General features: G+C 35.7%; 1 protein-coding gene across 1 annotated transcript; it reads left to right on the top strand.

Annotated features, from left to right (window-relative positions):
* The first annotated feature begins 388 nt into the window (after positions 1 to 388).
* Positions 389 to 18,925, top strand: tacr3l (tachykinin receptor 3-like). Its single transcript, XM_067405052.1, has 5 exons — positions 389 to 1,463; positions 5,408 to 5,596; positions 6,041 to 6,191; positions 11,999 to 12,195; positions 17,585 to 18,925. Exons 1-5 carry the CDS (start codon positions 1,096 to 1,098, stop codon positions 17,865 to 17,867), a joined length of 1,188 nt encoding a protein of 395 aa, XP_067261153.1. The 5' UTR covers positions 389 to 1,095; the 3' UTR covers positions 17,868 to 18,925.
* Positions 18,926 to 24,430: the final 5,505 nt, after the last annotated feature.

Below are 24,430 nucleotides of genomic sequence, written 5' to 3'. Positions count from 1 at the left end.
TCCCTTGCCATAATTATATTTGGCTCATTTACAATTAAAAAATAGTTTTCTGTAAAGCTGCTTTGAAAATGTGTTTATGTGAAAGTGAAATAAATGTAGGCTACTTGTTTTTTGGTGGTCAATAACAATGCTAATCTTTACAATGCTTTCAATGCCCAGAAAGCTACTAAAACATATTTAAAACACTTCATGTGACTACAGTTGTTCAACCTTAATGTTATGAAGCAATGAGAATACTTTTTGTGCACCAAAAAAACAAAATAACGACTTTATTCAACAATATCTAGTGATGGGCAGTTTCAAAACACTGCTTCATTAAGCTTCCAAGCTTTACGAATCTTTTGTTTCGAAGTTGAAAAGGTTTAATTAAAACAATAAATTAGAATTTTTAACTTGCAACCATGCATTTATTTAAGTTGTGGTAACAGATCCCCTGAATTACTTTTTAGAGTGCTGGACTAGGATCCAGCAGGACCATAGATTAAATAGTAATAATAATAATAATATCTATATACCTTTTATAAAGAAATCTGCTTTAAAGATTTTTTTTTTTTTTTTTACTTCAATTGCAGTAAACACATATAAATGTATATTTTATGTAAATTCGCCTCTTAAGTGAAATGCAATGCTTAATTTCTTTATCATTCAAACTGCTTTAAAGATTTATTTTTTTTAACCTCAGATTCAGTAAACACATATCAATGTATATTTTACATAAATTCGTCGCTGAAATGAAATGCAATGCCTCGTTTTGTTCAGAAGTCATATTAAAAAATAGGTATTTCTGATGCATTTAGGAGGGCATCAAACCTCACAGGCTGAGGCGATAAAGCATTTATCAGTTTCAAATCTTTTAAAACTATCCCAACTTTGAATGTTTCTCTATTCGTTTGAGCAGCAGCATGTGGCAGGAGCAGCATCTCCAGACGTCTGACATATGAGACATGACTGCGCGTCACCGCTATTTTGGACACTTTGAATGGAGTGCAGGAGGATGCGCACGAGAACGCGCCATATCTGTACTTGATAGTGGAATAAATATATGTCTCAGACCAAAGTCTAACTGTTTAAGAAGGATATCGCATTAAGTTTATCATGGCTGGTCCTCAGAGTGGCTCAAACGTAACGCGTAATTACACGAATCAGTTCGTGCAGCCGCCGTGGCGTGTCGCGGTCTGGTCGGTCGCGTACAGCTCCGTGCTCGCGGTCGCCGTGTTCGGAAACCTCATCGTTATTTGGATCATTTTGGCTCATAAACGGATGCGCACCGTTACCAATTATTTCTTGCTCAACCTGGCCTTCTCCGACGCCTCGATGGCCGCCTTCAACACGCTCATCAACTTCATTTACGCCACGCACGGAGAGTGGTACTTTGGAGAGGTCTACTGCAAGTTCCACAACTTCTTTCCCGTGACTGCCGTGTTTGCCAGCATTTACTCCATGACAGCGATTGCAGTCGACAGGTAAGCCTGTTTATGATCAGTTATAGCATTCTGATTATACAGTATTCATCATTCAGAAACACTTAAGATGAGAAAATTGATTCAGGGTTCCCATTTAAGGCTTTCAGAAGTCACTAGAATCTTTAAAAAGGGATGACATATAAGAACCATTTTTTGGTTCCCTAAAGAACATTTCAATGAAAACAAGAGTTCTTGAAAGAACCATTTTATTTCTCAGTGTAAAGAACATTTTTCCACTATAAAGAACCTTTTGTGGAATAGAAAGGTTACAGATGTTAAAGGTTCTACATGGAGCCATCGATGCCAATAAAGAACCGTTATTTTTAAGGGTGTAGAGCAAAATTAAAATGTCTATGCATTTTCCAGACTGCTCTTTATGCTCTTCTTATGTTTATTCAGGTCTCTAATCTCGTTTTGTTTGAAATGAACAACAGAAAAAAATAATATGAGAACTATTGAATACTGTATTCAGGTCCAGTTAATCCATCTGTATTAAAATGTATGTGGGAGAGAGATTGAGAAAATGTTATGAGTGCAACAAAAATGGAAACATAAGGCTTGAAAATGCTCTTAAAAGTCATAAAGTGAGCTTTTTAGTAGATTTATTTAGTAGAATTATTTTGCAAATCTATCAATATATCATTCACAATACTGTATTTTTTAGCTGTTTGGTATTTCGCCTCTGTAAAATGGTAATCAAATCAGTTACATGTCAAGTGCTATTATGGCAAGGAGTTTACAATGATTGGATATTGAATCTTTAGTACTAGGAACTATGATAACCCAACCTCACTCTAAAAAATGCTGGGTTAAAAACAACCCAAGTTGGGTTGAAAATAGACAAACCCAGCGACTGGGTTGTTTTAACCCAGCAGTTGGGTTAAATGTTTGGCCAACCTGCTGGACAGTTTTATTTAACCCAACTACTGTTTAAAAATTACTATATGGCTGGCTAAAAATGAACCCAAAATAGGTTGGAAATTAAAAATCAGACACATAATTACTAGAGGAAACAATAATAATCAAAAGGCGAACCTTTATTGATAAGCAATTTAATAAATGTTTATTTCCAACATACTTTGGGTTCATTTTAAGCAAACAATACAGCAATTTTTACACAATAGTTGAGTTAAATAAAACAGGTTGGGCAATCATTTAACCCAACCGCTGGGTTAAAACAACCTAATTGCTGGGTTTGTCCATTTTCAACCCAACTTGGGTCGTTTTTAACCCATGCAGCGTTTTTTAGAGTGCTATCTGGCTCATGCGTTTTACCTGACATCACCCTTCTTTTTGTGAGAGTTTTTTAAAAAGGAATTCATATCAAGTAATCATTAAAGTCTAAAGTCATGGGAAGAAGGTGTGAGAACCCTGTGGATTACACTCTAAAAAATGCTGGGTTAAAAACAACCCAAGTTGGGTTGAAAATGGAAAAACCCAGCAATTGGGTTGTTTTAACCCAACTGTTGGGTTAAATGTTTGCCCAACCTGCTGGGTAGTTTTATTTAACCCAACTATTGTTTGAAAATGACTATATGGCTCATTTAAAATGAATCTAAAATGAAATTAAAATGTTCATTTATTAAACATATTAATAAATGTTAGTTTTCAAGATATTTTGGGTTCATTTTAAGTAAGCAATACTGTAATTTTTAAAAAATAGTTGAGTTAAGTAAAACTACCCAGCAGGTTGGGCAAACATTTAACCCAAGTGCTGGGTTAAAACAACCCAATCGCTGGGTTTGTCCATTTTCAACCCAACTTGGGTTGTTTTTAACCCAGCATTTTTTAGAGTGTATGAAAAACTGGCCTGTTGAACAGCGCAAAGAGAGGCTCTTAAGGACAACCAGTGCAGGCTTCTTTCTTTCTCTTTCAGTTGTATATTTACAGAATTATGCAGATTACAGCGATACAATAATGTACATATCCTTGTGCAAGCAACATTCATAGCACCCAGTTAGTCATGAATGCATCTAATGAGATGAGATCTTTGATACTGATCTGCATGATCCAGGGCACAGGGGGGCTTTTCCTTCATTAAAAGATTACAAGCTCAGTCTGTGGCTGTGTAGGAGCCAGAGAACATCAGTTCATCTTAACTCTACGTAATCTTTCAGCACGCACAAATGTGTTCATGTCCATATGCCGGCTCAATGTTTTATACCTATTATCAAAAGGTTATTCTTTAGACAGGGTCGTGTGCGATTCAAATTCATTAATTTGAATTGAGGCAGCAAACAGAATCCAAAATAACAATGCATTTAATTTTTCAACATGAATTACCCATTAATGTCATGATACACACAAACGTAAGATAATATTAATTATCAGTGTTGGGAATGCCACCTACCAACGTTTGTGTATATTAATTTATGCATATTTCATTAGATTTTCAAAACTTTGCTTATAGTGGAAGTGCATTTCATTAGTGTTCATTCATTAGTGTGAATGCTCTAATTTACCCCAGAGTTCATTACGATGAAGTCAAACAGAATGAAGCAGGCTTATTATGTGTTATCTTTTCTAGTCTGTTTTAAGTTTAAAATCTGCATGAAATGGAAGTTGTGGTAGACTTTTCTTCCTTATTGTGACGTATATTCAAGTGAATCGGTTGTGGTTTGCTATAGGTGGATCTCATGTGAGTGACAGGTTGCCCCGCCCTTATGCCAGTAAACACATCATCAAAGATGAAAAGTTATTTTGATTAAAGATTATGAGGCATGTGAATTTAAAAAAAAATAATGATGTGCACAGATAAATCATTGAAAATAAATACTGCAATGTTCCATAAAAAATAAGAATTGCCCATTTTTATTTTATGGTGTCTTTAAGGCAAGAAACCACAGGTGAAAAGGGTGAAATATACGTTCCAAGATGATCAATTATATTCAGAATTGCAAAAATAATTAAGTTATTTTAAATGTTATATTTATTTATGCAAATAGTAGATTATATGATAAAACATGCATTTATTTGCATACATTTCCAGGACAAAAATCTTGGATAAAGCCTGGTTCAAAATTCTTGTTTCATTTTGTTGACATATTAGAATTGGATTTTGTATATCTCTTTTTGAAGAAATGAAGTACAGTCTTTACGGTGGCATGCACTGTATAAAGTTCTCAGGTCTGTAATTTTCACAACTTTCAGCTTTTAACTGTTTTATGGAGTTTGACCACTTTTGATTTTTTTTTTCGAAAAAAGACGTTTTGTCAGTTGAACAATCGGTATGTTAAACAACCAGTGTTGGGAAAATTACTTTTAAAAGTAATGCACTACAATATTGAATTGCACCCTAAAAAAGTAACTAATTGCAGTACTTACTTTTGGTTAAAAGTAATGCGTTACATTATTTTTGCGTCACTTTTTCTCACCTGGGCTGGGCTTGCTTGTTTGCTTTTTAATAACAAAAATAAAGTTCTATTTTTTGGCAAAGGTTAAGGCCCTTTCACACCAAACGTAAAATTAAGAAGAAGCCTCAGGCTGAGGGAAAAGCATATTCACTCCTGAACAGTAGAGGGTGCAGCTCAAACAAACCTTTCAGCTGTGCTGCCATTCTGGATCGCAGAAGAATAGGATACAGGAGAAGGAAGTTCAACACTATTATTTCTAAATCTAATCTAAAGTAATTTTTGCTTATTAGTATGGTTGGATTAGATCATTGAAGGTCAGCAGCAAAGACATTAAAAACTGGCATTACTTATTTGAAAAAGTAACAGATATTTTGTTGTAAATTGAAAAAGTAACGTGTTACTTTACTAGTTACTTGAAAAAGTAATCCGATTACATAACTCGAGTTACTTGTAATGAGTTACCCCCAACACTGTTAAACAATCCATTAAATGTACTGTATTTTATCAACATGGCGCTACCCTGACTAATGTCTATAAATCAGAAAATACTGTCAACAGCCAGAAAAAAACACCATGTTTTTCTTTGTGCAGGTACATGGCCATTATTCACCCTCTGAAGCCTCGCCTGTCAGCCACCGCTACTAAAGTGGTGATTCTCTGTATTTGGGCCCTGGCGGTGATTTTGGCTTTTCCGCTGTGTTTCTACTCTACCACGAGAACTATGCCTCGCAGAACCGTCTGCTACGTTGCCTGGCCGAGACCTGCTGAGGATTCGTTCATGTAAGAGATTTATTTGTTCCAAACTAAAGTTCCCAATCAGTCACTAATGAGGTGGATTTCACTCAGCCTTAGAATCGCATGTGTTGACAGCAACACGATGATTTGGCAGTGCCTGATTGGCTTTTCTTCTGCTTGATTATAATTTCTGTGCAGCCTTCACTTCTCAAGCCCTGCTTCCACTCCTCAAATATTGGTAATGTTCTTCCTGCTATCTTTACACAAAGTGCCATCTGCCAGTGAGGCGAGAAACACTGAAAACCAAACACATTACCTATTTACCAGTGGCCAAATGGTGTGTGAGAAGTGTAAACAGTCATTCTGACTCACAATCTAAATTTGTTGTCTAAATATCCAACCCGAGCATTAGGTACTTGGTTTTATCATTTGGTGATCATAACAGCCACTTGTTTTTCACAACGGCTTCCTCTCCTCTCACCTGTGCAGGTATCATATCATAGTAACAGTGCTGGTGTACATGCTGCCCCTAGTGGTGATGGGTATCACCTACACTATAGTCGGGGTGACACTTTGGGGAGGAGAGATTCCTGGAGATTCATCGGACAATTATGTTGGACAACTGCGTGCTAAAAGGAAGGTAAGCGGATGTAAAATTTGTCCCACGGTTTTGGGGACTTGGCAACTACTCTTAGCAACGTAAACTGTTTGTTCTCAATTTATATTGTTCATTGAAGCTTACTGTATTATGTAGAAGAGTATTGTGAGAAAGTTTATTACCTGCATTCAGATTTAGCATTTTCCTTCAGGTCAGTCCTATGTTCATAATAAAAAATCTGTTTAAATGTCCACTGCGATATCTTGTCCTTTTAACAGTTAAGGGGTTTTCCCATGACTGACAGCGCTAGTCAAAGCATTTATCAGTTGTGTCTTGTCTTTTCAATGTAAAAGTCTATTTTACTGATTGACACACTCATAAAGACAGTCTTTGCCGCCATCTAATGGCGTAATAATGTAACTTCAGTTGCTGTTCTCGGTCAGGGGCGTTTTTTTCCGGCGGAAGGAAAGCTTTTAGTGAAAGTTTACTTCACGAAAGTTGCATTGATACATATTTTTGGCTTTAATATTTGTATTGTGTGGTAACCGTTTTATAAAAGCAATAAGGTAGTCGGAGCTAGTGCTGTATCATGAATAAGTCACGGCTGAAAGGGTTGCAGGCACTTCACTTCATGTCGTGCCTAACAACACCCTTCAGCCGTGACTTATTCACGATACAGCACAGCCTCTCGTACCTTATTGCTTACCTAAAAGTGTCTAATGTGAGTTTGAATATCATTTTATATGTCTTTTATAGCTGTACTGAAAGCAACAAATTCACCTCAGATCTTCAAAATAAATACATAGGAAACAAGAATGTTCAAACTGTCGAGTGTATTCTATGACAAAAATTGTTTAATAATGTTAAAATAATGTAATATTCATGAATTTGATTATGTATTTATCCATTTTGTTGCGAGTGCTTGCAGATAGAGACATGCATAGAGCATAGGCGGGGTGAGATATATTTTAACTCATATTTTCGGCCATTTTTCTCTTTTTGTCAAAAAACGGAAATGCCATTTTTCGGCCGATAATTCATTTCCGTGCATCCCTACTAATGAGAGTCAGTATGCCATATAGTTGCAATGTTACTGTAGTATTTCTAAAGTGGACTATTGTAATAAAGTGTAACCAAAATGAGTTTTAAGTCTTTAAAATTTGTTCAAAGTGAAAGTATTTGTCAGATGGGTGAAGGACGTTACGCTACACTGCATGTAAAAACCGAATGATTTCTCTCTCATATAATCTCTCTGTCCTCAGTATGACTGTCAGAATGAGGTGACTAAAGGACAGTTTTAAAGAAATGAATCCATGCATTTGTAAATCGTAGAAATTAATCTATGTATTTATTGTTACCTGTACTGAGGGTATGTACTGTATTGTTATATCTATTAGAAATTTTTCCACAGATTAAGGTCATGTCTGGTTTATCTCGCCAGTCAGCTCTGAGCTTTTTGTGAGCCGCAGCTTTCAGGCACACGCTTGCACATGTGGAACAATGATAGGTCCCTCTCAGGGATGAATCTAGGACAATTCATCTCATATTGTGCTAAAATGGTTCATATTAATGACTGTGATCTTCCTATGTAATCCAGTACTTTTGTTTTTGATGCAGAGATTACCGAAACATTTCAAATATAACCCTAGGATTATGCTGGCTTAAAGCACTTGTGTTCTCACCTTTACAAAACCTCACTTCCCGAATCCCATTCATTCTTGCGAAGAACGTGCTGATTGGCTGGAATTTAATGGAAAGGTTTCCAGAAGGTTTCGCAGGGCGTGTGAACACTTTCTCAGAGTCTTGATGGGGAAAAAGTGGATGAATATAATTTTTTTTTTTAACCAAGTTTTGATAAACCAAGCAAAATTGCAGAAAGTGGGGACAAATGGAGAAAAAGATTTGAGTGACCTGAAGGTAAGTAGATGATGACAGAATTTTCTATATAAAGAAAATAATCTGCAGAAGGTGCGACTCACAAATTTGCAGATATGATAAATGCTAAAAGTTAGATCTAATCCTCTGTATTTTTTAGCTTTCCCTTCGCAAAATGTCATGAATGCTATCGTAACAGGGTGAGAAAATCAGTACGGCGTCACCACAGTGTGTAAGTAATAATTAGCTGTAGGCTCCTGACAGGTCATGTTCACCTGCCCTCCTGAAAAACATTGCGCTTTCACACTGATTGAAGACCATTTATGCTTCCCTTGAAAACTTTAGCTAAACCTGTGTCAAACTGGCATAAAGAGGGCAGGTTCTCTGACACTTCTGCCATCGTATCTGCTGGTAGGGTTACGTCATACCTAACCTTTCTCTGCTTTGTGTAACTGTCAATCAGCAATTATTCGCAAGGCTCCACTGCGTCCCATTACTCATTAAACTACAATAGGCTCTCTTCAGGGTACAAGACTCTTGTCGCCTCTTTACAGACAAGGTGCAAATGAAAGTGTTCATTGACTGATGATGGACGGCATGTCTTTGTCTTTTCCAACAGGTCCGTGTCAAATTATGCGCAAATTAATGAGACTTTGTGAGTGGCTTTTCATACTAAATTGAGCAGAGGACCTTGGATCTTAGAGAATGAAGGATGGTTGTATGTTGTATGTTAACATTACCAATGGAGGTGCCAGTTTATTTAGTTTTAAAAAACAAAGCAGAAAGATATGAACTGCAGGCAAGGGCAAGTGTTTGATGCAGTCCAAACATTCAGCCATAGCCTGAGATCTTTGTTCTCCATTGTGTTGTTTAGTCTCAGCCTCAGACGTCAAACTCACACTGTTCATTGATCATCTGATGCTTATTACACACCAGTCGTCAAGCACTATCCAAAAAATCCTAATTTGACTGGCTAGTACTATGATATCTCTGACTATAGTCCACCTGAAAGCAAAGTTTGGTTTATCTGGTTGATACAATGAGCTCTAATCACTGAATTTGTTAAAGCCATCAAATCTTTGAAAGATATTAGCATTAGTAAATAAATTAGATATGGTATATTCTGCTTTCTGAATGATACTACTATTCAAAGGTTTATGGTCAATCCAGGTTAACAAAAGTGACAGTAAAGATATTTACAATTTTACAAAAGATTTCTATTCATCAAAGAATCCTCAAAAAAAAAGTAACTCAGTTTCCACAAACATATTAAGCAGCACAACTGTTTTCAACATTGATAATAATCGGAAATGTTTCTTGAGCAGCAAATCTCAACTTATGTTTTTAGTAGTGGAAATTTAGCTAGCTATAACAACTAGCTAATTCAACAAATGCTAATTGATAACATTAGCATAGCATAGAAATTGCTGAAAGAGTATGACAATATAGAACATTTATTAAATGCTCATGCTCCACTCGTCACCATGATGGTAAACAAGGATAAAACCTCAGTGACAGTCATTTTCTTTATTGTTGCCATTTTGACGGTAAAGCTAAGTTTTAGCTTAGCAAAAGCATACAAAACTGCCAGAGAAAGGTTGCTAGGCAACAGCTACGCACATCTTTAACGGCGGGAAAAAGCGCTGAGGAGATACAACGCCTGTAATATGTGTGGTCAAATTGACCGCTATGGCCATTCAAGGTAGAAATACTCAGAACTCTTTTGTGTTTTGTAATTTTAATAAAATAACAATGTTAAAATAAAATTTACATTAATTTAAGAAAAGTCATGGAACTGTAGTTATATGGGTTTTATTTCAACAAAGTTATTACATTGCAAATCTTTAAAACGGTCAAAATGACTGCCTTGGTAGTTCTAGTGTTAATGTACTAAAAACATATTTAAATCAGTTCATGTGAGTACAGTGGTTCAATATTAATATTATAAAGTGATGAGAATATTTTTGGTGCGCCAAAAAACAAAACAAAATAACGACTTATATAGTGATGGCCGATTTCAAAACACTGCTTCAGGAAGCTTCGGATCATAAATGAATCAGTGTGTCGAACTAGTGGTTCAGAGCGCCAAAGTCACGTGATTTCAGCAGTTTGACACGCGATCCGAATCATGATTCGACACAAAAGATTCATTATGCTCCAAATCTTCCTGAAGCAGTGTTTTGAAATTGGCCATCACTATATAAGTCGTTATTTAGTTTTTTTTTTGGTGCACCAAAAATATTCTTGTCACTTTATAATATTAATATTGAACCACTGTACTCACATGAACTGATTTAAATATGTTTTCAGTACCTTTATGGATCTTGAGAGAGGAAATGTCATTGCTGGCTATGCAGGCCTATCTGAGCCATCGGATTTCAACTAAAATATCTTAATTTGCGTTACGAAGATTAACGGAGGTCTTACGGGTGTGGAACGACATGAGTAATAAATGACATTATTTTCATTTTTGGGTGAACTAACCCTTTAACATTAATCTCGCACAAAAAACATTATATAACACTTAATTTTAGCATTTATTTTCCCTTTGGAGTGTCATGGAAAAGTATGCTGGGAAATAGAAATCCTAGCCCAGTTTCAGGTCAATTTATGTTTGTCTAATTTAAAAGAAATGGGTATATAAAACTCAAAACAATGAAACAATTTAGATTACTTAAAATGTTTCAGTTTCGTGAACTCAAAAGTAAGTTCTAAACACTCATGGAAGTTAATTTGATTGAACTAAATGTTTTAAAGGGTTAGTTAACCAAAAATTAAAATTCTGTCATACTCACCCTCATGTCGTGCCACACCCGTAAGACCTTCGTTCATCTTCAGAACACAAATTAAGATATATTTGATGAAATCTTTTCTTTCAAATCTTTAGTTTCGAATCAGTGGTTCGGAGCACCAAAGTCACGTGATTTCAGTAAACGAGGTTACATTTACGCGATCCGAACCAAAGCTTCGATTCGAAGCTTCATGAAGCAGTGTTTGAAATCGGCCATCTTTAGATATGGTTGAAAAGCACCTTTCTGGATCTTGAGAGGTTCAGTGACTTTGCTGGCAATAGAGGCCTCACTGAGAAAATCTGATTTCATCAAAAATATCTTAATTTGTTTTCTGAAGATGAACGAAGGTCTTACGGGTTTGGATGAGTAAAAAATGACATAATTTTCATTTTTGGGTGAACTAACCCTTTAAGTTGAGTTTTCTCTACTCAAACCAATTAATCATTTTGAGCGTTAGGGTTTACAGTGTTGAAACTCATAAACATTAAAATAAGTTACCTCAAACTTTTGAACGATAGTGCATATGCAGACAACACTGCTGAGCAAATACATTATCAATATCATAAACGGTGCTTTAAAAAACAAACAAACAAACATTGGTCACATTTTGGTCAGACAGTCTCTTTCTGCATAAAAAGTGTGTACTTTATAATGTGCTGCAACGAGGGCCAGATGCTGCTAGACAGAAGTCCGGCTGTGCGAGATGTGAGGCTGTTTAGTATGACAAGAACGAATGACTCCTGGACACCAGAACAATATGTTCCTTTCTGAAAATCTGACATCAAATCAAAGTACAAAAATGCCCTTTGGTGGCATTTTCATTAGAAATATGCAATTATGTACTACTTTTCGGCACACTGCAATTTCCTCCTCTTTCGTGATAAAAATTGAGCTTGACTCATGACTGATGACCAGTGAAAAAGCTTTCAGTTTGGAGCCAAATCACTAGCAGTCACATTTCTTCTAGTCATTCATTATCTGTTTTCAGGTTTGAGTTTTTGTTCACTGAACAATGGCAGCAGATGGCTTTGAGTCGGCAGATGGAGTTCTTACATGAGCTGAGCCGTGGCTTTCCCTGATGCTGTTTTGTTCCAGGACACAAGAAGCCAAAAAAAAACTTGTTTTGTTTGCATATGCTTCATGTTGAGACTTTAGATAATCATTTCCTCTCTCTCTCCTTAGGTGGTGAAGATGATGATTGTGGTGGTGGTGACCTTTGCCCTCTGCTGGTTGCCCTATCACATCTATTTTATTGTGACGGGCTTAAACAAGCGCTTGAACAAGTGGAAGTCCATCCAGCAGGTCTATCTGTCTGTGCTGTGGTTGGCCATGAGCTCCACCATGTACAACCCCATTATTTACTGCTGTCTGAATGGCAGGTAATGAAACACTCACATATATACAGTAAGGGTGTAAAATTAACTGTTTGTCATATCTGCCAATGGAGAAAACTGAGAAATATATATATATATGTGACCCGATCTGGCGAAATGAGTCGAAAGTCGCAACGTTCTATTTTAAGATATGGGCCAATAATGTGGAAAAACAATGAAAAAAAAAATAATATTTTTTTTAAAGCTAATTTCAAAGAACAGACTTTCAAAAATAATCTCCCAAAGTTTCGTAGTCCAGATAATTGAGTAAAGGTATTTAAATGGCTATTAAATTTGACATGGTTTTACTAAATTCGCTGGAAATGAACTTCTCAACTCCTCTCGTCACTTATGAGCATTTCCCTTGCTCATATCCCCTGAAACGTCACTATCTCTGCTCTACAAATATGGTGTTACACGTTGTATATAACCAATCAAAAAGCTTACAAATGTAAACACACTGAAAATGAATCCAAAATCAACATAATATATTGCGGTGATCACAAGATATTACTCACGGAATGATTTAACATACTTGGCTAAAAACATGTCTCTCATCTCTCCGGGATGCAGTGTGTATCCAATGTTCCCGGACCCATCCATGTTCGTTTTCCAATGTGGAATATATATCATTTTAAAGCTTAGAATCTCATCTTTTTAATGCATCTAACCATTTTGAAAAACTCCTAACGAGTGCTAAGAAGTGCCTCTAAACAGGAGTTTACCGCCCGTTGGCGCCACCTGGCTGCGGAAAAAATGAACAACAATTTTTCAAACTATTCTTTATGCTATCACCACATTTGAACCAGATGCAGCTCACATACAGGAGAGCATCACCAAAAAAAGATTTTTTTAGCGATCTTATTGTGTTCCTGAGTTATTCCATGTCAAATAAAAAAAACAAAAATATATATTTTTTTGTCTTTCATCAGCTGTTTCTCAGCAAGAAAATGTCCAGATGTAATGTAATTTATTTTTTTCTTAAAATTCAAAATGTTTTCTATCAAATGATACCTACTTTTTGACTCTCCTTGCTAGAGTTTTGGAGTTATGAGTCTTTACTTTTGTGTGTCTCGCTCAGAACAATAAAAAAAAAAAAAAAAACCTACAAAAGCCTTCAGGTCTTAAAGGGTTAATTCAAATAAATACTTTAAAATAAAGTAAAGCCTGGTTTAGCATATATATATATATATATATATATATATATATATATATATATATATATATATATATATATATATATATATATATATGTCCTTGGTCAAATTAAGCTGTAAAATAAATAGTTTATCCCTTTAAATGCAATGGATTTTGAAAGATATCAACAAAAAAGGGGAAAAAACTTTAAAAGCGATTTTCTCAGGTTTTCAATTGGAAAAAGAGGGCAGATGACCATAATTCAAATGGGTATATCTTTAAAACCACTTTGACTATGATATCGTTTTAAAGCTTATTGTCTCATCTTTCCATTGATACCAAAATCTCAATTTTGAAATTTGGGCCACTGTGATTCATTTTGCTGGATCAGGTCACATATATATATGGCCTCACATTTGACTCTAAAATACTTTTTTGTACAGAGGAGCTCAAGGTGAACTCAATGACTGTGAGATGCCCAGGTCCTGTGGCTGCAAAACAAGCCCAGAGGCCTTGTGTTAACACACACCTGAAGGCTCTAGACCACCAAACTGCCAAAACTTCATCTTTTATAGAGGTGATCACTCTTGCTGATGATCAATTAATCAAAGACATTTAATTATCAGCACCTGACTGAAACTAACCCTCTTAATTCCTATGGAAACAGTATATATATATATATATATATATATATATATATATATATATATATATATATATATATATACACACACACACACACACACACACACACACACACACACACACAGAGGGGTTGGACAAAGCTGATTTTAGATCACAATAATTTATTAGTATGGTGTAGAGCCTCCTTTGTGGCAGTACATTATCATTTCGTCCAGAGGTGGAGATTCCAGGGGTCAGAAAGTAAAAGTCCTGCCATATTTTTATTCCACCCACTGAAGCATTAATGAGATAAATAAGTGATTAATTGAGTGATGATTGACCATTATTGAAGACACCTGATGATAACAAGCAGATTCACCAAAGGAGAAAATCACAATATTTAAGTTACCATCATCGAGGTCAGGGTTTGTTTTAGTTGAGCTCTTGATCCTTGACTTTTTAATATTAGATTTTGTTTGGGCACTTTTAACTGCATTAAAACCAAACAGACAAGCAAAGTTAAAAGATGATCAGGTGTTGTTGGTTATGTTTTTACATAAACATTATTTGATCTGAATCACTGAACTCATTTAGAGCCCAATCTCTGAGTTAGATTTACATTATTGATTATAGCAGAACTGTGATTCTACAGCACAAGATCAGCTTTTACAATACATTTTTTTTTTTTAAGAGTTCTGATTTAAAAAAAAAAAAAAAGCAGAGCTCATTTAAACACACAGACATCAAGAATCATCCTGTGAATCTCAACAGTGGTGGCCATCATAAAGCATGTTGCAGTGCATTCTGGGAGCCACCAATCAAAATTCATCCATGGCTCCCATCATGCATTGCTGCATGAATAAATTATGAGCTTAATTGTCTTAGTAATTTCATTTATTCTCACTATTAAAATTTTGCTGTTTTTCTGTGACTTTTTAGTAGCTTGTTTTCTAATGTTCAGAGTTGATCTGTTGATCAGAATATGTTGCTTGTCACCGTTGTTGAGATTCACAGGCTGATACTTGATGTCTGTGTGTGCCTAAAAGAATTTTTTTTTTTTTTTTTTGTGATAAGGACAACCTTTTTAAAAAAAAATTCTGTATTGTATAAGCTGATCTTCTGCAGAATGAGTGCTGCTGTAATCAATAATGTAAATCTAACTCAGAGATTGGGCTCTAAATGAGTTCAGTGATTCAGATCAAATAACGTTTATGTAAAAACTTAACCAACACCTGATCATCTTTTAATTTTGCTTGTCTTGTTGGTTTTAATGCAGTTAAAACTGCCCAAACAAAATCTAATATTAAAAAGTCAAGGATCAAGAGCTCAACTAAAACAAACCCTGACCTCGATGATGGTAACTTAAAAATTGTGATTTTCTCCTTTGGTGATTCTGCTTGTTATCATCAGGTGTCTTCAATAATGCTCAATCATCTCTCAATTTATCACTTAATTATCTCATTAATGCTTCAGTGGGTGGAATAAAAATATGGCAGGACTTTTACTTTCTGACCCCTGGAATCTCCACCTCTGATTTCGTCTTGGGAATGACAGATACAAGTCAGTCAGAGGGATTTTGAGCTGTCCCTGTTCCAGATCAGTGGTCAGGTCATTATGTGATGCTGGTTGAGGAAAACGTTTTCTGACTTGCTCCTCCAAAATACCTCAAAGTGGCTCAAAAATATATATATCTGGTGACTGGGCAGGCCATGGGAGAGAGTTCAACTTCACTTTCATGTTCATCAAACCATTCTGTCTTGCTGTGTGTATTGGTGCATTATCACAGAACGCCCTTCAGGGTACAGTGTTTGAACTATTAGGGCACATGGTCCTCCAGAATGGTTCAGTAGTCCTTGCCAGTGACGCGCCCCTTCAAGCACAGTAGCGAATGCCATGATATTGTGGCCCAAACATCACTGATCCACCTCTTCGCTTCAGTCTGGTCACCAACAATTTGTCCTCTTTTGAACTCTGATATGTTTTCCATTATGTTGTGTGTATTGCAATATTTTATGTACAGCTGTGCTATTGCTCTGCTTATTCAACCTTCACACTCTGCTCTAACTGATGGAATGTGAAATCAGTGAAGATTGGCCACCAGACCTCATATATATGTGTGAAACCTCCAACACTATATTGGCCAGTGTTTCAGTTTCAGTGGCCAATCCCTGTATATATACAGTTCTTAATTTAATTTCTTGGTCTTATTTAATATCAAATTAATAATCAATTAAAAAAAATCATAAATGGAATATATATATATATATATATATATATATATATATATATATATATATATATATATATATATATATAAAATTGAATAATTTTAATATATTTAATATAGTTTTAATTGCTGAACATTTGTAATAATTATTAAATTAAAAATATTTTATATATATTTTTAACATATTTGAATATAAAAAATATGAGTTCTACTTAAACTACACCATTTCCCAGTACTGAAACCTACCTGGAGTCTTCAGAAGTGTGAGGTGTCAGGATCTCAGAGACTTAGGTTAGGTGAAGAATCCTAAAAATGACCCGCTCTTAATAAGAATCACAAGCTGAAGTGTTATAAAGTACATGAAGACTGGGTTTTTATAGGCCTTATAGACAGACAGCTTGAGAGTGACTCCTGAAGGACCATCACCACATCCTCTTGTACCACTGTTTGAAGAATTTATCTTCCAGAATCTGGCAGTAATGTGTGGGAGTTCACTTTTAGTCCATCTCTTATCCTGAAATGTCCATCTTGCAGAGATGGACTAAATGATCTTCCAAAACTTACTGCCAGATTCTGGAAGATAAATTCTTCAAACAGTGGTACAAGAGGATGTGGTGATGGTCCTTCAGGAGTCACTCTCAAGCTGTCTGTCTATAAGGCCTATAAAAACCCAGTCTTCATGTACTTTATAACACTTCAGCTTGTGATTCTTATTAAGAGCAGGTCGCTTTTTAGGATTCTTCACCTAACCTAAGTCTCTGAGATCCTGACACCTCACACTTCTGAAGACTCCAGGTAGGTTTCAGTACTGGGAAATGGTGGCGCTGGAGACTAAAGGGTTCCTGATGGTTTCACACTTAATTCTTCACCTTAATTCTTAATTATTTTGCAGTTAACGTGTCTTTTCTTCTCCAGCTGTTTTTGTATGACCCCGCTGACCCAATGAGCATTTCACTGTCCAATGTCCATGCTTTAACTTTGCAATTTCTAGTATTACATTAGTATTGCGTCCTTCTCATGAGTATTTAATAATTTTTGACTTTTCAGTCTGAGTTAAATCTCTTTTTTGGCTCATTTTATCTGTAAAAGAAAACCTGCCTAATAATTCTGCACACCTGAATATAGGGCATTCTTCATTTCCAGCCTTCATGAACAATTATATATCACTTATAAATGATTAAAAACAATATTAATAGTAGTTATTAAGATTGATGTGGATTGGAATTGGTAAAATGTGCTTGGAAAAAAAATATGATCAGAAAATCAACTTGCCTAATAATTCTGCACTCCCTGTATATAAAGTTAGATGCTGAAAATATTATGAAGTAATTATAATATTTATATTATTATTATTATTATTAATGGAATTCATCTCAATGAAAAAATCTTTTTTTTCCAAACCTCCAGGTTTAGGGCCGGCTTCAAAAGGGCCTTCAGGTGGTGTCCCTTCATCCATGTTTCAAGCTACGATGAGCTAGAGCTCCGTCCCACCCGTCTCCATCCACGTAACCAGAGCAGCATGTGCACCCTGTCTCGGATCGACACCAGCGTCCACGGTGACGACCCCTGCCGCAGCAACCGAAAGAGCACCAAGTCCCAGTGTCAAGTCGAGGTCAAAGACGAAAACACGGCAGCTACTAAACTCTGTCTTCACAGAGAGCCAATGTTTGCCAGCGAGCAGCTCAGCTGAAGGGTCTGACGTGCATCTGATTGTGCTCCATTATAGTCATACTTTTAATAAAACATAAAATAAATGAGATACATTTCTGAGCATGCATTGAGGGAACAAATGCCCTCAAATCTTCAGCGTGATGAAGTAATACTGCCTCCAAGTGGAGAATTTTCAACGTTTTCAGTGTAGTCTAGCTTACTACTGCATGCTGCCTAGTATATACTGCATACTGCCTTCTTTTTTTTTTTTTTTAAACAGAACATTAGTACACAATATGCAATGATAAACATAAAAAGTAATATACTACACTAATAGTTCATGACCTCATCACGTTATATGATCATCCTGGAAATAAAGCTGTTATTTGCTAAATATGATGCTGAAAAATGACGCATTATGCTTCTGGTTCGTTCATCTCAGTAGAAATGAAGAGTCAAAGCAAGCATACCTAGCTCAGTGCTCTGTTGTGAACTGCACATTTTGATCTTAATATTACATGCATATAGAAATGTAATATTGTGCATACTGAACATAGGCAGCACAGTCCAGACTGACTTCAAAAGTGTAACTGAATGTAAAACATAATAACATATTCTGAGCCAACAAACTTTGAGTCAGGTTGTATGATGAAGCAGATGAAGCGATGTCAGAAAATAAGTTATTTGTGAATTTCATAAAACCATTGGTGCACAAAACTCTGTTTCATGAATAAGATCCGATGAATGTAAATAACAGACAATAACTTGACTATACAGTTTATTTTTGTGTCTTGTTCACGTTTGATATATATGTGCTATATTTATGATGTAGTGATAATGTGTTAGGATTTGTATTGTAAATAATGTGCAAAGTAAACTTTTTATCAGTCAATCAAAAATCACAGTAAAGTCCTAAAAAATTAATATAGTAAAACTGCTGTCATGTTTAAATACATTGATGATGTTTTTTCAGCTTTTACGCCTGCTTTGTTGTAATGATTTGATCTCAACTAAAGCTATTGTGTGCAAAACGAATAATGTTGGTATGATCGCATTGTTTGATGTTGAGTGTGAACAACAAAGATTTATTAAAGTGAACAACAGAAATGATGACAACATTCTTTATTATAATAAACAATATTTTACTTGTTCAGAACAATGATGGCTGATTTGAAGCTTTAGCCAACAAACTCTACCAGACAAAATGGTAAGATAGTCATTGTTAAGTAGAAATATGAACAGTAAGTGTGTTATCTGTAGATCTTTAATTTGGGCTCATGCATTGCTCGTGTCTGGTTGCTGGACCATGCTGCTATATTGATGATCACTAACCTTGGTGTTGGTGAAGTCACGTGTAATTCCGAGCCATTTTCTTTAGAAAATCAGGTGTGAATGACTACAATCGAGTATTGAACTATTTTGAAAACTACAACATGAACGAAAGCAAGTGCAATGCACATTCATTTTTTTAATGCACTTGACTACATAACGCATGGTGATTTTTATCATGTGTAGGTCACGTGCAACCACTAGATGGAGCCATTGCTTATAGTTTTAGTATAAGTGGAGGAATCCGTGCTGGTGAAAGCCAACTGAAGGTTAAAAAAAAAAACATTTCAGGACACATTGTTCCCACCGCAGCTAAAATCTAGAAATTGTATATGTTCAGTTTTGAAGGAAATGTATATTTCTTTCTGTAAACTCTAAAAACAATCCTTGACAGATAAGAAATTCAAGGTTATTTTGTCTTTTTTTTTTTCTCCAAGAGGAGAATTTGAAGGAGAGAATTGTTCAGGATTAAAAAGCTATTTTTAAATAGGCTATAGGAATAACAGAAATGCATAATGTTAGACTTTTGCAACATTTATTATTCTCATATCTCCTTGTTAGTATGATGCATAGTGTCTCTTTCACATGACTTCCTGTTTATTACATCCTTTACTCAGAATTTCTCCCTTCCTATTCCCTGTTGACCACAGCCCAGCTATTGACGTGTGTGCCGGTAAAGACAGGAAGAGCGACCCTCACTGCAACTGGGCATAGAAAGCATGTTCTGTATGTAGCCTATGTTATGTGTCTTAGCCATACTTATGTATGTATAATAGCCATACTTTACATATGGAAACATTAAAACTATCCTTGAAAGCAAAAAATTATAATTTTTGTTTGGTCAATTACAAATGCTACACGTGTCTTTGCAGTAAAACCCTTCATTGAAGATTTGGAGGTTATCTGCTGTAGGTAAAGTGGAAGCTACCGAGTTTGGGGTGACCGTCTCTCACGTGCACACACACACGATCTGTTCATCCAACCACATCCAAACACAGATCACTCAGTGCAGCGTCACACTCCCTTTACACAGCTCTCTCACTGCTCACACAGACCGTCTGAAAGGGTATCGATTTATGAGTTATTCTGGTCTCATCTCACTCACCTCCGTCTCCTCAAGGTCAGTAGTAATGTTCTGATGAGTCAACAGCTCCCTCTTCATTCAACAACAATGCCAGGTCAAATATTGCCAGACGTGATCACATAATCTTAGGACATCATGTTCGTTTTGTGAAAAGACGTTACAAAGAATATATCCAATGCTCTTATGTGAATAATAAAAAAGCTATAATGGCGACTTTTTTTCTCAGAATTGCGTGATATAAAATCGCATTTGCGAGTTATTAAAGGATTAGTTCACTTTCAAATTAAAATTTCCTGATAATTTACTCACCCCCATGTCATACAAGATGTTCATGTCTTTCTTTCTTCAGTCGAAAAGAAATTAAGGTTTTTGATGAAAACATTCCAGGATTTTTCTCCATATAGTGGACTTCAATGCTAAGTGTATTACCGCCCTCCACAGGTCAAAGTTTGAACTAATTGTTATATACTTGCACTAGCATATTGTATATGACAATTTAGTTCAAACTTTGACCTGTGGAGGGCAGTAATACACTTAGTAGTGTCCACACTGCTGGAATTCAAATAGAGAAGAAGAAGAAGAAGAAGAAGAAGAAGAGAGCTAGTTCAAGATGAGCATTTATTGTTAAAACATATAAATAAAAGATAAGTAAAAAAAAAAATCAAAAATGAGCATTGGTTTCTCTAGATAAGAGCCTTATCCTGGTCTGGGATCACTTCAACCTCCCCTTCAACCGTTTGGGCTCCAATGAAGTCCACTATATGTAGAAAAATTCTGGAATGTTTTCATCAAAAACCTTAATTTCTTTTCGACTGAAGAACGAAAGACACGAACATCTTGGATGACATGGGGGTGAACTAATCCTTTAAGTCTGAATTGCGAGATATACCCCGGTTTCACAGACAAGGCTTAAGCTAGTTTGAGCTATTCTAACTGGAAGCAACTTGTACTGACATATCTTAAAATATTTATCAAGATGTACACAAGTAACCTAATGTTTTTTTGTTTTTTTTTCCTAGTGTACGTTCATAAAAGCTACTTAAATATCCCAATTGAACTAAGGCCTAATCCTGGTTTAGGCTAAGCCCTGTCTGTGAAACCGGGCCATAAAGTTGCAATTGGGTGTTAAAAAGTCAGAATTGTGAGATACAAAAAGTCAGTATTTTTCCTCAGAATTTGACTTTATAATGTGCCATATCAAGTTTATATCTCACAATTCTGAGAAAAGCAGTCAGAATCGCAATTGTATATAACGCGCGATTCTGACTTTATTTCTCGCAATTGCGCTTTCATAGCCTATCTCACAATTCTGACATTAGCAATTACAAGTAAAAAAAGTCAGAATTGTGAGATAAAAAGTCACAATTACCTTTTTTATTTTTTATTTAGTGGCAGAAACAAGCTTCCATAGAATACTGCATTCTGTTTCTGTGCTGAAAACTCTTCACAACGTTACATATTCATTTATTCAGATCATTTATAAGACAAAAAAAGATTGAATATGGGCTTTATTTGAGGATTTGATGCTATTATTACAGTAAACACTGTAATTTCTGTACAAGTTCAAAAAAAGGTAAATAAAAAACAAATATACAGACACCTTTGAATCTACTGGATATCTGACCAGGCTCATCCCTGTATAATTGTCTCTTGATCACCAACTACATATTTCACAGATTATATATTTAATCATTATTGTTTTCAATAAGTTAAGCCCTAAGAGACCCGCATCTGTGACAGAATTGAGAAAAACTGTAACGAGACAATAGCTGGCATGAATCACGAAAAGCCTTTGTGAAAACCCATATTACATCTCAGCTGGAGTTTGGCAAACCCATGGGAGACTCTCAGATTTACAGTCCGATCAGCCCAAAACTGAACTTCTATGAGATCTAATCTAACAGAGCATATGACTATAGAAACATTCATGCAATAGTGCTGACAGGATCATGCTTTGGGACTTTTCCCTGTGGAAACAAGAGGGATAGAAGAAAAAAAAAAGTACAAAACGTACTGACAAGAAACCTCCCTGAAGAGAAGCTTCAGTCTTCGTGAGCACATTTTTATTCAGCTCACAACAGGACAATAACCAGAGAACAGTCACAGTCCTAAACCCCAAAAAAAGATGAATTTCCTGGAAAGACCCAATCCAAGTCCAGACTGTAATTCAACTGAGCGTCTGTGGAATGACATAAAAATTGCAGCTCACATTCAGTTCCCATTCATTCTGATGGAGCTTGAGAAATGCCGGACTGGACTGGACAAAAATTCCAATGTCAAGATGTGCAATGCTGATAAAGACTTGCGCAAGGAAAATGAAACTACTGGCAAAGGTGGTCCTACAAACTCACGGGACTGCCAGGATATTGCATACAGAGCAGTTGCAACCTTTTAAGACTGTTTACCACATGTTAAATGCTACTATGTTTGACTTAAATGTAAAACCCACACAAACAGATGGTGAACTTTGTGGCATCACAAAAACATGTACACGAGGGAATCAAAGGTTCAAGAGAGAATGTATGTTCAGCAATGTTTATCTGATTTGAGCAATATGCAAACTGACACAAAGTTGACGAGATTCACGTGAAGTGATGCTTACGCATAGATTTCATGGAAAAATGTCATGTGGAATTTTGGAAACCACACATATATGAACCATGAGTTTCCCAAAATGCCAGCTGATATATATATATATCGGATAATCATATGACAAACAATCCATCATACAAGATTTAGTTTGTTTATATTTTCCAATTAAACACATAAAGGCACCATAAAATTGTGAGTTTTGTGGCTTTTAGTTTGGGGCTTTTAGTTCTTGTTTAATGAATGCTTTAAAGTTCAGAAAGAATTGCATGAATAATATCCCATTATTTAGGTACAGGATAATATTCTTATTAATAAATCAAAAGGAATGCAGACGACTGCTAAGCCTTACTGTATCTCTCTCTATAAACAATAAGTTGGCAGCAGTTGTTTTTTGCGTGCGGTCAGCACTTTTTCATCCCTGTCGAGGGGCCCTAAACCACACCTCCTGCTTCAAAAAAAGGCACTGAAAAAGCCGAGCAGGACAATCACATGTTTGGATGACAGGGTGTTCTCCACAGCTGTTTTCCCTATGAATGTCCCTCTCTGTCTGACACCAGCTGAGGCTTTCAGCACAGAGGCGAGGCCTGAAGAGAGGGCACACATGTCACATACAGGCTATCAGACTAACTTCTAGCTGAAGTCACTGTTTTGAAGTCACTTTCTGTTATCATTTTACTGAAATATGGTGCAGTTATAAGAGGGAATGTGCTGTTATGAGCCAAAAAGAGAGGTTTGCAAGTGGAAAAATGAAAGTAACCAGTAACTTCTGTTATTGATCTTTTTTGCATAATAGTACTCAATTCATTTGTATTGGTATAAAATACACACATAGTAAAAATATGGTATATAAAGGTCAGATTAATGCTGCCTTCACTTGCTCTCGGAATTATCGTAAATATGAGTTTCTTAGGTAAAAATTGGACATGAACGCCCTCCCATTTCGAAACTTGAATGCGATGAGCTTATAATCACGACTTCAGAAGTGGGAATTATCACATTTTCGAGAGCATGTGAAGGCAGCATAAGGTACGGTACCATGAAATATGAAAAAAAAATCATCAGTCATTCTCCTTATTTATTTGGCTTTAATTTATCCTGTTACTTTATTTTATCAAAAGCACAAGCACTTTAACAGCAAACTATTTTACGAAGAGGATAAAGGGTATGTTTACACAACACTGTTGACTAAAAAACTGAAAAGTTTTTCCTTTGACAAGGAAAGGTGCACAGGTGAATCAACAGACTAGGCAAGAACAATAGCGAAAAATGGCAGATGGAGCAATAATAACTGACATGATCATTGATATCATGATATTTTTAGTGATATTTGTAAACTGTCTTTCTAAATGTTTTCTTAGCATGTTGCTAATGTACTGTTAAATGTGGTTAAAGTTACCATCGTTTCTTACTGTATTCATGGAGACAAGAGCCATCGCTATTTTCATTTTTAAACACTTGCAGTCTGTATAATTCATAAACACAACTTCATTCTTTATAAATCTCTCCAACAATGTAGCATTAGCCCGTTAGCCACAGAGCACAATCAAACTCATTCAGAATCAAATGTAAACAATATAACAGTATATAATACTCATATA

The sequence above is a fragment of the Chanodichthys erythropterus genome, chromosome 12, assembly GCF_024489055.1.
Source record: "Chanodichthys erythropterus isolate Z2021 chromosome 12, ASM2448905v1, whole genome shotgun sequence".
NCBI classification, from domain to species: domain Eukaryota; kingdom Metazoa; phylum Chordata; class Actinopteri; order Cypriniformes; family Xenocyprididae; genus Chanodichthys; species Chanodichthys erythropterus.
This window is presented reverse-complemented; position numbering and strand designations above follow the sequence as displayed.

Coding starts and splice junctions, on each gene's coding strand:
- tacr3l (XM_067405052.1), top strand. CDS start 1,096: ATGGCTGGTCCTCAGAGTGGCTCAAACGTAACGCGTAATTACACGAAT. Junction 6,192..11,998: donor AACTGCGTGCTAAAAGGAAG/GTAAGCGGATGT, acceptor CTCTCTCCTTAG/GTGGTGAAGATGATGATTGT. Junction 12,196..17,584: donor TACTGCTGTCTGAATGGCAG/GTAATGAAACAC, acceptor CCAAACCTCCAG/GTTTAGGGCCGGCTTCAAAA.